The sequence below is a fragment of the Pseudopipra pipra genome, chromosome 25 (assembly GCF_036250125.1).
Source record: "Pseudopipra pipra isolate bDixPip1 chromosome 25, bDixPip1.hap1, whole genome shotgun sequence".
NCBI lineage: Eukaryota > Metazoa > Chordata > Aves > Passeriformes > Pipridae > Pseudopipra > Pseudopipra pipra.
In genome coordinates this window covers 5,855,469-5,872,445 of record NC_087573.1, presented here as the reverse complement: position 1 = coordinate 5,872,445, position 16,977 = coordinate 5,855,469, and the positions used below count along the sequence as shown (strand labels likewise).

Here is a 16,977-nt window from a genome sequence, read left to right as displayed (position 1 = left end):
GGAAAGGCAGAGCTGGCATCAGAGCAGCGTTCCCGGGGCACCTTGCTCTGTGCTTCTGCTTCTCTGAAAAGCAGCAGGAGGGGAGGGACTTTTCCTGACAAGCAAAGGAGTTTATGGAAGAACAAGAGAGAAAAGGACTCCTCACGATCGATGGTTGGGACAGTGGCGTTTTGACTTTCTCTTTAGAACCAGTTGTAGTCCAGCTGAAATAAAAGGCTGAGGATGTTTATTCACCTGTTTTGTGAGACTGTTGGATATTCCAACTGTTGTTCCTGAAACATATTGCAGGCTGAGAACTGGTGATCCACAAATGCTTATTAATTTACAGGCAGGCCTGTGCTGCTGCCAGTGCAGGGAGGCACTTACTGCCTGGGCCTGGCAGGAGCACCAGTGCTCCCAGTGCTGCCTTTCCTCCTGTCCCTCCCTTCCTTGTTTTAATATGAATGAACATTTGCCAAGGCCTGGCCTCAAACAGTTCACAGTAGGGAGGAGAAGTTCAGGCTAAGATTCAGGATGTTGGGTTGCCTGGCTGCACATGAGCTCCCTCCTGAATCCTTGTGACAGTGCGAGGTGGAATGGCTGGAATCACAGAATCATGGGATGGTTTGGGTAGTGGGGACTGTAAAGCTCATCTCATTCCACCCCCTGCCATGGGCAGGGACACCTTCCACTAGCCCAGGTTTCTCCAAGCCCTGTCCAAGCTGGCCTTGGACACTTCCAGGGATGGGGCAGCCACAGCTCCTCTGGGCAACCTGTGCCAGGGCCTCCCCACCCTCACAGGGAAGAATTTCTTTGTAATATCTAATCTAAACCTACTCTACATCAGTGTGAAGCCATTCCCACTTATCCTGTCACTCCAATTCCTGATGAACAGTCCTTCTCCAGCTTCCCTGTAGGCCCCTTCAGATCCTGGAAGGTGCTGTGAGGTCTCTCACAATCTTCTCCTCTCCAGGCTGAACAGCCCCAGCTCTCCCAGCCTGTCTCCATAGGGGAGGTGCTCCAGTCCCTTTATCATCTTTGTGGCCTCCTCTGAACTTGCTCCAACAGTTCCAAGTCCTTATGCTGGGGACACCAGGACTGTAGGCAGTACCCCAGGTGGGGTCTCACCTTAGCAGAGTAGAGGGGGACGATCACCTCACTCACCTCCTGCCCACGCTGTGGGATGAGCCCAGGACACCATTGGCTTTCTGGGCTGCAAACTCACATTACCACAGGAACTGTGTGCTGGAAGGAGAGACCTACCAAACTGCCCTGACTTATCACTTCCCATGGGGAGAAGTCTTGGTGACAGCCTGTGCCCTCCAAAACTGTTTCCAGATCTTGCAGTGCAGAGGGAATCGCTGCTTTCTGTCCCCACCCCACTCTGAGGGACTTCCTCACCTTTTCCAGCATTTGTCCCCACTCCTGAAGGGCGGAGGTGTGGACCTGGCACACCAGGCAAACACCCACAAGCAGTGGGCAGATGCAATTCAGGCTATTAGGAAACCTCGGCAGCTTATGAGGTTTGAAGGCCAGAGATTGATTATTTCCTTTCACTAATGCTGCTCTTCACAGGGAAAGCTCCCCCTGCATGCAGAATGGCATCAGCAAAAGCTGTGAGACGGTTGTCAGGTGGCTCCTTAAACCACAGACTGTGTAATAGGATCACCTTCACCTTCAGAGATGTCATCTCTCCAGACAGGCACTGCCTCGCTCCTTCTTTGCCGTGCTCCCTATCTCAGGGATCGCTGCAGCCAGGGGAGAGATCACAGCACTGGGAATTCCACTGCCTTTCCCACCACTGCTCCAGGGACAGTCTCTGACTTAGCTGGGTCAGCATCCAGAATGGGGAGAGAGGTTTTAGTCTGAGAAAGCTGCTCTGAAGGCACAGACACGGCCCTTTGCTGAGATCAGGAAGGGTTCAGTCTCTGCAAGGGTTCATAGGGACTCTTTGGCAAACAGGTCTGAAATCCACTGAAGCTGGCAGGACACCCCTCATCGATTTGGAGGCCTTGGATCAGGCTCCTGCTGCAAAGAGGAATTCTAAGATACCAATTAGGTCCATGCCACTTGAAAGAGATTAAAATGGGCTCAGCCAAGCATCTGGTAGAATCAGCAATAAAAGTCATGCACTGACTTTGGTAATGAGCTTCACATCACACGGCAGCTATTTTCCCATGAGTTTGCAAAAGGCTTCCCCGCCCTTCCAGGACCTGCACTGACTTGCCACTCAGGGCTCCCTGTGTTGCAGAAAGGTGTCTTTCCAAACAGGCAGTGGCTTTGCTTCACCCATCCCAGGGCTGGCAAGGAAGAGAACAATTCAATCGGCCACTGAAAAACCCAGCAGGAAATCTAGAATTGATAATTCTGTACCAATAAACAGAGACACACTCACACCTTCCCTCACCCGCCCTGCCACAGTGTGAGAGCTCTGCAGAGCAAACAAAAGCCTTAGATAAACAGGTTACTCTTCCAGGGTTGGCTGAATCAGTTTCAGCAGATGCCCAGGGGCTCCACAGCTCTGCCAAGCTTCTGACAGCCCTACAAAATAAACCCAGCTTAAACTGACTCATAAAGAAAACCAACAGGGCTCACGTCTAATAAGCTGGTGTCTGTCCTGTGGCAGCTGCCAGTGGCGAGCCCTGGGAGTGGGTTCCCTGCTCCATGGACAGTAAAGTCCACCCTGCACCTTCCCACTGCAGCCCTGTCCCATCCCTCACTGTCCTAAGGCTTTATAAACATGGGAAAATGAATTAAAAATGAGGATGATGTCACTTTAGGAGGGCATACACAGTACATCATGACTTCATGAAAGGTCACTTTGCTGTTGTTGCATGTGCTGCATCCCAAGCAAAACTGGGATGGAGAGAACCTGTGTGCATGTCCATCCTGGACATCTCACAGAATCACAGAGTAATGCTGAGCTGGAAGGGATCCACAAGGATCGAGTCCAACTCCTGGCCCTGCACAGAACCATCCCTAAGAGTCACATTGTGTGTCTGTGAAGCATCCAAACCCACCTGGAGCTCTGGCAGCCTTGGGGCTGTGCCCACTGCCCTGGGGAGCCTGGGCAGTGCCCAACCACCCTCTGAGGGAAGAACCTTTTCCTGAGACCCAACCTGAGCCTGCCCTGACACAGCTCCAGCAGTTCCCTGGGGCCCTGTCCCTGGTCCCCACACAGCAGAGCTCAGTCCCTGCCCCTCCTCTGCCCCTCCTGAGGAAGTTGTAACTGCAATGAGGTCTCCCCTGTCTTCTCCAGCTGAACACACTAAGTGCCCTCAGCTGTCCTCATAGATTCCAGAGGACTTGCTCCACTGCCAGGGAGCCCCTGAGACCCATCACATGTGCCTCATCCTTGCTCTTCTTATCACATCCATATTGTTCTCCCATACCCATGGCACCAAACCCGGACCCACGGTGCTGCAGCACCAGCAGGTTTGTTTCTGTGTCCTCTGCAGTAAAGGCAAAGAGAATTTGCTCCCCTTTCCTCCCTTTCCAACAATTCAGCTGTTTAGATGCCCCCAGAAACAGCTGCCCAGCACATCACCAGCTGCTTGGGGATCACCTGCAGAGAATTCCCATTTCTCTGTCATGTGATGTTTCTAGGTTAGGAAATATGAAATTTTTTGCAGTGACATGAACTATTTACACCAGGCACAGGCTTTTCACATCTCCATGGAAATAGTGAGGTGCCAGTGTTGACTTTTGTCTCCCAGCCAAAGAGACCCTTGGGTGGCCTTAGCAGAAAGAGGCACCTGAAGTACCACTGCTTAGAGTTAGATGGGAAAAAACCACTTTGACCCAACAAGGGACCACAGATGAGCTTTCCCCAGACAAACCAAAGGGGGATGGGGCAGGCAGTTTTGTTCTTTAGTTCTTTTTATCCCTGTTTGCTGCATGTCTTGGAGAGCTGCTTCCCAGAGTGTGGAGGGGTGCAGGGCACAAACTCAGTATCATGAGGCAAACAGCAATAAAATAGCTGTATTTATTTCCCCTTGTGGAGTACACAGCTTAGTGACTTGTCTCTCGTTTGGATACAACCCTGTAAGCTTCTAGATGCCAGCACTGACATCCAGAAAGTTTAATATTGCAAAAGAATATTGAATTCATCCTTGGTGTGGCAAACGATGCAAATCTGAAGGAATTCTGGTGAAGTGGTGCAGTGATTTTGAACTGACAGCTGAACAGCTAAAGCCATTTTTTGTTTTGTTAATTGCAGATGATTTATTTTACCATCTTTTATCTTTTCTTTTTTTATTTCCTGGCTTAGTCAGCTCACTTTTTATTGCACATCCCGCATTGTTCCCAGAGCATCCCATTATGTGAGCTGATGCTACACACCTTGTAACTCATAAGCAGATATTCATTGTCTCCACTTGTTTCTTGGCACAGTTTGATTCAAGAATCACTTCTTACTCATTTTTCACTCCCTTTACTCCCTTCCTAAGGAACAACTAGATGGGAGGGGAAGACAATAGCATTAGGAAATTAAAAATAAATGCAGGCACTGTTGGAAAGTGAGAAGGTGGCATCAATTGTGACGACAAGAGATGTGCTGTGAGCTCCTTAGACCCTGTGTGTCTTGGCAATAAGGCATTTTCTCTGTTGCCAGGGTCATATTTGAGCTTTCAGTTCTGCTTTAAAGCTCCTGGATGCCACATCCTGATCAGTAAGTGTCCCAAATCAGGTTAGTGTCCCAAATTTAAGTTATCTATTAGAAAGAGGTTCTTCTCTCAGAGGGTGGTTGGGCACTGAAACAGGCTCCCCAGGGCAGTGGGCACAGCACCCAGGCTGACAGAGCTCAGGATGATCCTCTCAGGAACATGGTGGGACTCTTGGGGCTGGGCCTGTGCAGGGCTGAGGGTTGGACTCGTTGATCCTTGTGGGTCCCTTCCAACTCAGCATGTCCTGGGATCCCGTGAAATATCGAGGCAGGGTTTGATACCTTTGTAAGGGCTGCAGGTGGGACAACCTCCCACAGATTTGGGGCCACAAAACCACCTCAGAGCCCCGGGGGGTTGGCAGCCGTCCTGCCCCCACAGGAGCGGGCTCGGCCACACGGGTCTGCAGCTCCCTCCTAACAGCTTTGTGCCCTGTTTTGTCGTTGTCCAGCTGTACAACGGGACCCTGAAGCGGGACGTGGAGAACAGGCGCTACAGCTCCTACAGCCAGATGGAGGGCTGGGGCAACAAACACTACGGCAAGGCCGTGTGCAGCCCCCGCGCCGGCAGCGACTACTGCTTCGTGCAGAACATCAAGAGCAGCCGCAGCGAGCCCGACCTCTACTGCGAACCCCCCCGGGGCACCCTCAGGAAGAGCCAGGTCGGGGGCCGGGCCGAGCACAAGACGACCCTGAACCGTCAGAGCATCTACAGCAGCTGCAGCACCCAGCAAGGAACTACCAGGACAAGTAAAAAAATGCCAGCACGGGCCCTCTCCTGCCCCTCCAGCAACAAGCCCGACGTGGTCTATGCCCAGCCGGTGATGAGCTGCAAGCAGGACGCGGTTTATGGGCAGGCTCAGTCCAGCTCCAAGTAAGTTTGCTGTGATCTGGGTGAGCGTGGATGTGCTGGGGAGGCCCGCCCATCAGAGCTGGTCACCTGAGCTGCTCCACAGCCACTGGAGATCTCTTCCCAGGGCACCCTGTGCTTGATCGCGTCCCGCAGCAAAGTGGGTCAGATGAGTCACGCTCTTGAAGGGTTTATTTCTCTTCCTGGGCTCTGGAGGGAAACCAATATGACTGAGAAACCAATAGGACTGGCTGGGTGTAGATATCTCTGCTGTAGCTGTGTGGTGTTGGGCAAGATGATGCCTCAGTCTCTGTGGTGGCATTAACTGACAGCACCTTTGCAGGATGAGGGTGGGGAGGAGAAGAGCAGAGAGCCTGGTGTGCGGTCTGGGTGCCTCTCCTGGCTGTCAGGCTGCTTCAGTTTGGCAGAAAACATACCTGAAAAAACCCCAAAAAACCGTCTTTGAAGGAGTTGGTTCCTGAGGGTCTGACTCAGAGCAGAGCTGAGAACCTGCTGAGTGGTGGCATTTACCTCTTTTCTTTCCACCCTACCTGTGCTTCATCTTCCCAAAAGGTCTGATTCGGGTTCCGGAAAAAAAATGAGTCCAAAATTGAAATAAATACCCTAATTGGAATAATTTGTCTAGTCAGGAAAGAGGAATCAGTGGAAGCTGTTAATTCCTTGCTGTCCAGAGCATCCAGTCCCATTTGGGTTAGGAAATACGTAAGGGTGGAGGATGGTCCACCATATGTCAGCATCAGATACCTTCTTGTCGAAGCTGCCTACAGCAACAGGGCAGACAAATCACCCCAGGGAGCTCAGACACTCCCAGGAATGTAACTGGGCAATGCAGCAGAGCTCCCACTAAAACTCAGCCTTGTTTGGGTGATGTTACTGGGGTGTTGGTTGAAAGCTGCCCCAATGGGCCGAGCTGCCTCCAGCTCTGCAGCAGCAACCATGTTCTGCTGCAGCCTTGGAATAGACTTGGTCTGCACAAATCATGGTCTTGGAAGACTTGGAAGTCTTGGAAAACTGTGGTTTCCATGTTTTGAGCTGCAAAACACTGTTCTAATGGGCTAGAGGAGGGTCTGCAGCTTCCACAAGCGTTTTCCAGGGGCTACTGCACTACTTCTGCTGCACCAGCATCATACATGGCTTGCTCTGCACCCACCCAGAAGTTCTCACAACTCCCAGACAGATGTGACAGCTTGTCACACAAACCCTAGAAGCTCCCAAGCTCATTCCTGGTGTTCCCTGGTCCCAAAGAGAATTTGCACACTGCAGCACAAGAGTGACACTATTTAAATGGGCTCATAGACTTTGTCATAACTCCCACCAAAGGCCAGAAACTGTTGAGCCATTGCCCCAAGGAATGATGTAGATATTGAGAAAACCCCCTCACAGTCAGCAGTTTGTGAGCCAAATCAGGCCCCTTTTCACATCTGAATGTTCCAGATTTCTCTGGCTAAGCCTCCCTGGTTTTGTATTGAGTAGGAGTGTGTCCCAGGGCATGTATGCCAAGAAACATCACTCACCATTAGCATGTTATCATGAAACCTTGGCTACCCATGTGCTCAGTTACTTCTTGTTTAACACGTGCAAAATTAGCCCTGGCCAACCCAGACCACTGGTGGCAATGCCTTGCTGCTGTCAGCAGCTTTGTAAATCCTCTGGAAGAGGAAACAGATGTTACATTAGCTGGGAATAACTTGTTCTAGGGGATTTCTGACTAAAGAGCATAAAAGTGTAGTGGGAGGGATGGCAGAACGACTGAACATGTGGCTGCAGCTGCCTTCTTCTGGGGAGAACACTGCTTTTGGGAAGTTAGTCCCAGGCAGGCTCTGACCAAGCCAAGCCCTGCTCTGCACAGTGCTCGTGGTTATGGGCTTGGTCATTGCTCTGAAAAGGTCACTTGAAGAATGATGGCATTTTCTGAGGAGGAGAAATGCTGTTGTGAGAGGAACCTTCTCCAGTGCTGGGTGCCCCTTGGTTAGGGAGTGGCTCCATTTATACACTTCTCCTGGCTTGGGGCATGGCCCATCTGGCAGAACTGGTTCTGATGTGGAAATGTCGGCTCCGAGTCGTAGGCTCAGCTGGGGCTGTGTCCCCTGAGTAAATCTGATCTGGCTGGGGCACACCCCCTGCTCCACCTGGGACTGCAGAGCTGGACTACTGCTGAGGGCAGCTCGTGCAAGGAATTCTGCTCAAAGGAGATGAGGTTGGCAGCAGTTGTCCTTAAAGCTCTGGAAGCACAGGAAGGAGTTTTCCTCTTTGGAAAAATTACTTGTTTGGAAGACTATTGGCCCCTAGAAATTATCTGGCAGTCACTGTTAGCCTTGTTCTGCAGTGTGCTTTGGGTGGGTTAGGACCATGTCTGGGCTCTCCTTGTTGTGTGGGATTGTTGTGTTTGGAGGATTCTCCACTCGGAGATCTCAGTATTCATGTGGGTCACCTGATCTTTGAGCAGGGAGAGGTTTGCTTGTAGGTATGGCATTATTAACCTGTGCATGCAGGACAGGGCTCAGCTGGGTCACAGCTGCTGCAGTGCCCAGTTTGGGGCTCTGTCCTCCTCTTCTAGTGGTTCTCCAGGTGGAGTTTGTGCCTTTGTAACAGGGATAATTTTGTGTTGGGTTTTTGTGCTGTAAATCTCCTGTGTGGGTGGATGTCTTGTCTGCAATTTTGCAAACCACCTGCATGAGCCAGGGAAGGGCTGGATGCTTTCCATGCTTTCCAAGGTGATCCATGTAGTGATTTCCATTGCTGTGAGAGTGACTGCAGTGGGACCTGTGATCCACTGGGTCTGTTTGCCACACAAAATTCCTCTATAATTCAATGGCTGTGGACAGTGTCATTGCTGGTTCAAAAGTGGTGCTTCTAAGATGTCCTCTGCTATGGATCTGATCTCCTTGGATAGTGTGAGATGAAAAATGGGTGACTGGGTGTTCTCAGGTAGTGAGAATGGTGTGGAGATATCAAAATACTGAGTGTGCAACAAGTATTTGACTGAGTGTCAAATACTGTACTGAACAGTCCCTCTGCATTTGGTCACAAAGTTATTTCATTTCTGGAACTATTCTTGACTGTGTGATTGCTGCTTTTTATTGAGCTGGTTTTGGCTGTGTGAGACATGGAAGAGCTGTTTCTTTGATAACTATCTCTCAGAGAGTCCTTCCTCTTACAACAGCAACTCTGATGAAGGCACCTTTCCTCCAGCTCACTGATGAGTAGTTTAACACCTAAATGTTTTTCAGGAAAAGCCATTCTCTGATTCTCTGATAAACTAAACCATGACATAGTCTTTTACTCACCCCATAGCATTGGTTCTGGTGATGAAATCTGAATTTTGCACTGTTTGCCAGATCAGGAGGTTGAGCAGTAATGACTTGCTTGGAGAAAACTCCTCTTGAAGTCTATTCTCTTCCACTGGCCCTGTTGTTATGATCCCACCCCAGTGAGCAGGATGCTCCTTCTGATGCCCCTTCCTTTCTTTCATGAAGAATTTCTTCATGGAAAGGTTTGTTAAACATTGGAAGGGGCTGCCCAGGGAGGTGATGGAGTCCCCATCCCTGGAGGTGTCCAAGGAATGACTGGACGTGGCACTCAGTGCTCTGGGCTGGGTGACAAGGTGGGGATAGGGCACAGGGGGGACTTGATGATCTTGGAGGTCTTTTCCACCCTAAATGATTCTGTGATTCCAGACATACTTCTCTCTAACCACTCAGGGACTTAAGCCTTTGGAAGCATTATGTCATATCTGGATCTACATTTCCAAGCTCAGTACATCTGTCCTGGGCTCAGATGTCCACGGGTTACTCTGGTGGCAGTTTTCAATGAACAGCACACAGATGTTGCCAAAATACAGCCCTCTGGAGTGAGTCCAGGTACCTGATGGAGCTGGAGACAGTCTTCTTGGTGTCCAGGGCTCCATCATCCCCCCAGAACCCCTCTCCTTTCTTGTGACATCCCTCAGATCTGGAAACTCTCAGCAACAGCAGCTGGTGAAGATCACCCATATTTGCTCACTTTAAATCACTTCCTCTGATGGGTGGTACTTGCAACATGCTCCAAGTGACAGGGTGTCACCCTGAGCTCGACAGCTTTTAGCTAAATAACATCTTGCAATATTATTTATGTCATTTATGCCCAGTCAGGAAGAATGTTTCTACATCTCGCTTGGCCGTTAGGTACTGATAACGAGCAGAGGAATAAAGGAGGTGATGTTTAACGCCTCCTAGAAACTTTTGAGCCTTTGTCCTGCTTCAGCTGGAACCTGAGGTACAAAAAAACCCCTGTGTCTACCACCAGCTGACATTATGTTGGTTCTGTTTGTGGACGTGTTGCACTCTGTGCTTCAGGTGCCTCCTGGGACTGACCAGCCCCGGGCCGGTTGGTCATCTGGTTCCAGCACTTTAGGACGTGCCTGTATCTGAGCTGAGGGGCCCTGGTGCCCTTGCAGAGATTCAGGCAGTGGCCAGGGAAGCTGAATTTGGAGCTCAGTCACTGAGTTACCCCCCTAACACACTCAGTGCCCTTGTTGACTCCAGGGGAACCCCAGGTGTCTGAGCTGGAGACGTTACTGAGAGAGCAGATTGATCCCAGCCCTGTGAAGGATTCAGGGTGTTCTCGTCTGGGGAGATGAAGAGGTGAGCTAGGGTGTCTGCAGACACTCCCCAGGTTAAGGGTTGCTGATACAGATCAGGAGCCATTAATGGACACCTACAATCCCACAGGCACCTTTGGCCTCCTTTTAAGATGTGGATACATTTCCCTTTGGAGTTCTGTGTATGAGAGAGACTAAAACACCTCATTAGAGATCATGGGAAAGCAAGTGACTCTCAAGGCACCTGGAAATATGTAATATCTTGTTGCTGCTCTGTTAAAGGTCTTGGATGCCTTGGCTGCTGGACAAGACAGTAAAGGCTGGGGCAACCCTTTGGGTTTTCTTTGGGTTCATATTTGTCTATGGTGACACCGATTTGGCCCCAGCTGAGCTGCATCAGCCTCTCTGCTCTGTGAGTGAAGTTCAGAGACAGTAACTGAGCTTCCCATAACCATTCACTCCTTGGCTGAGCTCAGCCTCCCTGGAAATTCTATAGACAGTGAAAACATCCTGAGGTTCTTGAAATAGAAAAGGTACTGAGGGTGTTTTCTGATCTATCTCCAGTCTTTTGGGATAAATAAAGGTGATCAATATCAAAACATTAATTCTCCAGGGCTGTGCCACTTCATGAAGGCAGAACCGTGTACAACGAAAGGCACCTTCATTTTGGTTTGTTCTTATTTGGGACAAAATACCTCTAAAAATGACCATTTCACAGTCTGGCTCCTTGTGACGTGAACTTGTCTGAGCTGTGTGTTTGCATCCAGCGCAGGTGCTGAGGAGCTGTCTGTGATTCTGTCCTGGCAGGGTTCCCACCACTGCTCATGGGGAGGATCCCAGTGTCACTCTGTGCCCATCTCCCCTGGGGTCTCCCCGTGGAGCAAAGCCTGAGGGGAAGCTCCAGCTGAGCTTTCAGTGTTGTCAAAACCTCAGTGCCATGTCCCGAAGATGGACGTGGCTGCTTGGCTTGGGGCCTGGCTGTCAGTGCAGCTCCAGTGCAGCTTTATTTTGAAAGGCTTGGACGTGCTGAATACTCTGTTTTGAGCGTTTTCAGCCTGATGTTATTAATGAACAATGGAATTTGCTAAGAGTTTTCTGGCTTCCTCCTCTCCTGGGATTTGTAGCCCCAACAACCAGGATAGAGACTTAGATTTGATTAACACAACGTAAGGGAATTTGCCCTTCTGTGATACTGATCCTCTTCAGTATTTGTTTCCCTTCCATCCCCGAGTGTGATCATCTTTTTTGTCTCCATTGAGTAACTTCCATCTGCCTCCATTAAATCACTTCCTATTTTGATTGCTTCTTTCTTGTGGAAGAGGAACAACCTTTGGAGCTCTTCCTACCAGGCACACTGGCCCAGGCTGGAAATGGCCACTTTTCAAGAGTTTGTCTCAGAGCAGGATGTTTTTCCCACAGTGTAGATCTGGTCAGGCATATCCCTGACTGGGTGATGAACAATCTCCTTTTAGCTGGGTTTTGCCAGGGTCATTACATTCCCAGCAAGAAGAAGTCTCTGAGCCTGGCTGCTTACCCACTGGAGCTTCTCCTGCTGATGAGCCAGGAGGGAAAAAGGAACCTTTTCCATCTTTTCTCACACCTGAATCCCAAGTTTTTCCCTGCTGAAGAAGGGTTTGGCCCTCTTATGGAGTGAGCGGGAAGAAAACTGCCTTCCTGGAGTAGCTGGATCAAGTGGAGATCCTTGTTTCTCAGAAAAAGGGCATTTGATCTAAAAATTATAAAGGAAAAAAAAAATCACCATGATTTACATGGTCACTGACCTGATATTTTTACTAATCTGCCTCCCTCCCCACACTGCCAGCCCAGGTCCCAGTTCTCAAAGAAGTTCCTCTGGTGCAGGATCCATCAGTGTCTCAGCTCTGTCGTGTCTCAGGAGCATGAAAAAAACTGAAGTGAAAATCCCAACACCCTGGGTCAAACCAAAGATTTCTGGGGCTCCTCAATTTCTAGTTTAAACTTTGTCTCTCCACTTTTGTGTTTCCTTGTTGCAAGTTTGAGGGAAGTTTCTTGGTGCCGAGTTTTCATGAAGATTCAAACTGATGAAAAGTCATATAATGAAGTGATGTTTTATTGTCACTGTAGAAATAGAAGTGGAATGAGGTTCATCCAGCCTTAGACATTGAATGCTTAAGGTCCAATCCAAGGCTGTTGTCTATCATTCCTTCATTCCAAGAGAGGAAAAGATATCTCCAGAGGACAGGCCTTCCTGTCTTAGGAAAAATGGTTCTTGGAAGCACCTATTTCTCTCCATTGGCTCCACAGGTGCTTAAAAGAGTAACATAAACTGTGTGCAACTTAATGCCAGTGAAGGTAGTGGAGAGGAGTCCTTCATGCTGCCTTCCCATGTCACAGCCCCATTGCTGGCTTTTGATATTTGGTATGAAATTTGCCATACAGCTGTGGGTATTATTCACTGCTCTGTACCGTGAGGAAGGGAACCTTTGGATTTTTAAGAATACAATATTTTACCTCACTGTAAGCTGCTGGGGGTGTCCTTTCTAGACCTTTATTCCTAACATTTCTTTGGCACAGTCAAAATGACTCTACATCCCCTGCCTGGGAGTGCTACTCTCTTGTAGTGATATTTAATACTTCAAATGTAATAGGCTCATCTGAAGAACTTATTCAGAATCACTATGTTTTGTTAGTCTACTGGATTGTCTGAGGAGGATCAGCCACGTGTAGGATCATCCCCCCTACGCAGTCACTCACGGGTATGACATGGAGTAAAAATATATATAAATAAATGCGGCTCAAACAGGAACTGGTTTCCTGATTTCCAGGTAGAACTAACTCACCATCAGTCCCAGCTGGGTCCCACACAGGGAATAACATCAGTGAGGCCCAGTTGGCCTAGCAAATCCCTCACACTTTTGGATTTTGTCCACTGTTAATGAAGCATTTGCCATTTGTGCCCTGTCACTGCTGGCAGTAACAACCAAACAGGAGGTTGGGTTTTCACTCTTCTCAGTCCTGAACTTTCTGGGGCTGTTGTTGTGATGAAAATTAACTCAGACGCTGCTGCAATGAGCACAGATCCTGCTGCAGCTGAGAGGTGAGGGCAACTTTTAATTATATTAATTCCTATAACAGGAAACATAGACAAGCTTTGCAGTTCAGACCCTCTTCCTCATTCTGAAAGTTTGGACCCTTTTCCAATTTTGTGTGGTTAAAACATCAGAGATGATGCTAAATAAGTACAAGCCAAAAAGAGCAGGACCTTCATATTTCTAAACAAGTAGACAAACATTCCAGTGTTTATATTTCTCCCAAGGTTCCAGTCCTGCCCCAAGCCAGTGGTATCATATCCTTCCTCTGGAGTCTCTAGGCACATTCTTTACCTAATAGGGAATGGGGACAGTGGTCAACTTTTGTGGAGAGCATGGAGATCACCAAAGTGAACATACCTTGGGAGCAGGATGTCTCAATGCTGTTATTAGGATTTAATAAACTCAATATTTGTCCACCCCATCACTCCAGACGTGCCTGTTGCCTTTTCCTAAGGGATCTGCTCAGGCCTCCTGAGACCATCAGCTGCTCTCACATTTTTGCTTCCACCACATCTCACATCAAAGGATCACACACTGTGGGAAAATCATCTGCCTACGTTGCATTGTCCTAATAACCTGGAGGATGGTTTCACTCCTGTCCACTCATTCTTTTATTGAGGAACAGTGAAGACTGGTTCTCTGTTCATTAAACCTTCTACCTGAGACATGATTAGACATCTAGCACCGCAAGTGAGCTTTCATTTTCTGTCTCCTTTGCTTCTGGATAGACTGGATCTGTAATTTATTAGCCTCAGTGCCCTCCACTGTGTATTTTCCACTTTTTACCATTTCTTTTTTTGAGACAGAGAAATTCTCTAGGGGAGCACTGTGTGTGCTTTATGTGGGAATGTGATAATATTTTACATTTTGTCATTGATTCCTCCCCAATAATTTAAAGTACTGCTGTAGCTCTTCTAGCTGAGCACTCAACCAGTGCCATGTTTCTCTTTAACACAGAATGTGTGGTGATGAGATAGATGCCGGGACAATGACCATCCAGAAAGCCATACAGCTCCTGTGCTCCTCTGATGACAAATACCAGGCCATGGGTGCTTACTACCTCCAGCACACCTGCTTCCAGGATGAGTCTGCCAAGCAAGAGGTGAGCAAACCCCTTCTGAGCTCTGCTGGCATGCGGGGTATGACAGCACAAGAGATGGATGGAGCTGGTTTTTCCCAGTACCAAGGATCCTTAATTTTGATGAATTGCAGAATCTGAGATGGAAGGGACCCACAGGGAGCCTTATACCTCACTAGTCATGCTCAGGAATTAATTAGGTGGGTTTTTTTCAACTTTTCAACTATTAGTGGCCACTTTCTGACAACAGCAGTTAGTCAGGATTTTAACACAGAGGACTGTGTTCACCTTATCACCACAAGCTGCTGTGGCACAGGTTGATGGGGTCTGGCAAGATGGAAGCAGCCATCCAGTGTCCTCTTCTGGGTGCAATTGCTCTCAGTTCCACATAAATCTTTCACTGCCTCAGAGCTGCAGTGTCATGGTCAGACAAAGTTGCCCCAAGGCCAACTGTGATTTTCAGTGGGCATTCCCAGTGACTCTGCAGCATTTCCCAGCCTTTTTCAGCCACCTGAGCCAGTGGATTCATCGGTGATTGTGTACAAAGATTCTGCACATCCAGAGTGGTGGCTGCCCCTTCCCTGGAAGTGTCCAAGGCCAGGTTGGATGGGGCTTGGAGCAACCTGGGCTAGTGGAAGGTGTCCCTGCCCATGGCAGGGAGTGAAATGAGATGAGCTTTAAAGTCCCTTCCAACCCAAACCATTCCATCATTCTATGATATTTGATCAAACAGATGCCCTTCTTACAGCACAGGTTATTTTTCTTATGCTCTTGCTCTTCAACTACTTTGCCAAAACCCATTAAGGGAGGCGGCCAGAAGGGTGGATCTGCTGCAGCAAGACTGCTACCAAAATTTATCCCCACCCTGGTGTGTTTGCAGTCATGCAAACATGGGGTGATCAAAATGCCAACCCTACAGAGGTGGCTTTCCAGTTCCTGGCCCAGCAGTGGAGCTGGATGTGCTGGCATATGTGGGGCTGTGCTGGCATACGTGGGGCTGTGCCCCTGTGCCTTTGCTGTGCCTGAATCAAGCGCAGGTCCCCCAGCCCACCTTACCAGGGCTAATGGTGGGGGTGGCCACACCCTTCATTTACCATTGAAAACACTTTCTGAGCACTGGCCTGTCTGGTGGCTTCCCAGAAAAGATGTGTTAGAGTAGGTCTGTGAGTTGCCTGAGCACACACTTGTTTTCTGAAAGGTGCTCATTCATTGTCTATTGTCAGTGGGGTTGGTTTGTGCCAGGAGGGGCTCCAGGCAGGATCATGTCCTGGTACAGAGGACATCCTACAGCAGGAATACTCATCATTTTGGAGAGCTCAGCTGGAGGAACTTGCCTGCAAACCTCTCTGTCACAAGTGTGGTGTCCTGCAGGTCTGGGCTCACACCCCTTCCTGGTGCTGGAGCAGCTGGAGAGGCTGAGCTCCAGGGTGGTGACACTGTGCCATGACCACCCCTCTAAGCTCAGCCCGTGATTCCAGGATGCAGACAAATTACCACAGCATGTCATTACATGGCTATAGATGGCCTCTTCAGATGGGCAGAGCAACATTTTCACCTGATGCAAGCTGGAGGTTGGTGAAAGTTTGTGAGAGCACATTTACATCAGCAAAGGACTCGGTCCATGGCCTTTACTCAGAGACATCTACTTACAGAGCTTTAGGCTCCAATCTCCAGGCCATCAGCTTTGTGGCCATGACCTATGGCCTGAACCGTGTGTCCCGGGGGGCATCAGGCCCAGCATCACCAGCCAGGTGAGGGAGGGGATTGTCCCACTCTGCTCTGACCTGGGGCAGCCTCACCTGCACCATTGGGGCAGTTTGGGGCACTGCAAGATAAGGAAGATCTAAAGCCATTAGAGAGTGTCCAAAGGAGGCAGCGAAGATGGTGTGGGGCCTTGATTTGAAGCCATGTGAGGACACTGAGGGTACTTGCTGTGTTCAGCTGGAGCAGAGGAGACTGAGGGGAGACCTCACTGCAGTTACAACTTCCTCAGGAGGGGCAGAGGAGGGGCAGGACTGAGCTCTGCTCTGGGGGGACCAGGGACAGCACCCAGGGAATGGCTGGAGCTGTGTCAGGGCAGGGTCAGGTTGGATCTGAGGAAAAGGTTCTTCCCCCAGAGGCTGGTTGGGCACTGACCAGGCTCCCCAGGGCAGTGGGCACAGCCCCAAGGCTGCCAGAGCTGAAGGATGATCCTCTGGGGCACATAGTGTGACTCTTGGGGATGGACCTGTGCAGGGCCAGGATTTGGACTTGATGATCCTTGTGGGTCCCTTCCAACTCAGCATACTCTGGGATTCTGTGAGTGTAATTTTGTGAGTATGTGATTCTGTGACATGCCATTTCTGGCCATCCTTCCCGGCCAAATCTGCTTCTGCAGCTCCCCTGAGCACGAGGAGTACCAGGAGTGCCCTGTGACTCCCAGCATTGCCGTGGCAGTCCCGGGTGCCCCTGCCCCAGCCCCCTGAGCTGATGGCAGCCTGTCTCTCCTGGTGCAGGTCTATCGGCTGGGGGGCATCGCCAAGCTCGTGGAGCTGCTGCGCAGCACGAACCAGAACGTCCAGCGGGCAGCAGCCGGGGCCCTCCGGAACCTGGTCTTCAAGAATCCAACCAACAAGATCGAAACCCGGCGGCAGAACGGGATACGGGAGTGCGTGAGCCTCCTCCGGAGGACGGGGAACACCGAAATCCAGAAGCAGCTGACAGGTGCAGTTGCCCAGCCCTCAGCAGGACCGTGCTCCC

At 49.7% G+C, this 16,977-nt stretch overlaps 1 protein-coding gene across 1 annotated transcript in view; it reads left to right on the top strand.

Annotated features, from left to right (window-relative positions):
• The window catches only part of PKP1 (plakophilin 1), a 50,263-nt gene that overhangs the window by 14,759 nt on the left and 18,527 nt on the right, over positions 1 to 16,977 (top strand). Inside the window, exons 3-5 of the mRNA XM_064635709.1 lie at positions 5,092 to 5,513; positions 14,118 to 14,262; positions 16,734 to 16,941. Coding sequence (XP_064491779.1) covers positions 5,092 to 5,513; positions 14,118 to 14,262; positions 16,734 to 16,941 — 775 coding nt within the window. The remainder of the gene's footprint in view (positions 1 to 5,091; positions 5,514 to 14,117; positions 14,263 to 16,733; positions 16,942 to 16,977) is intronic.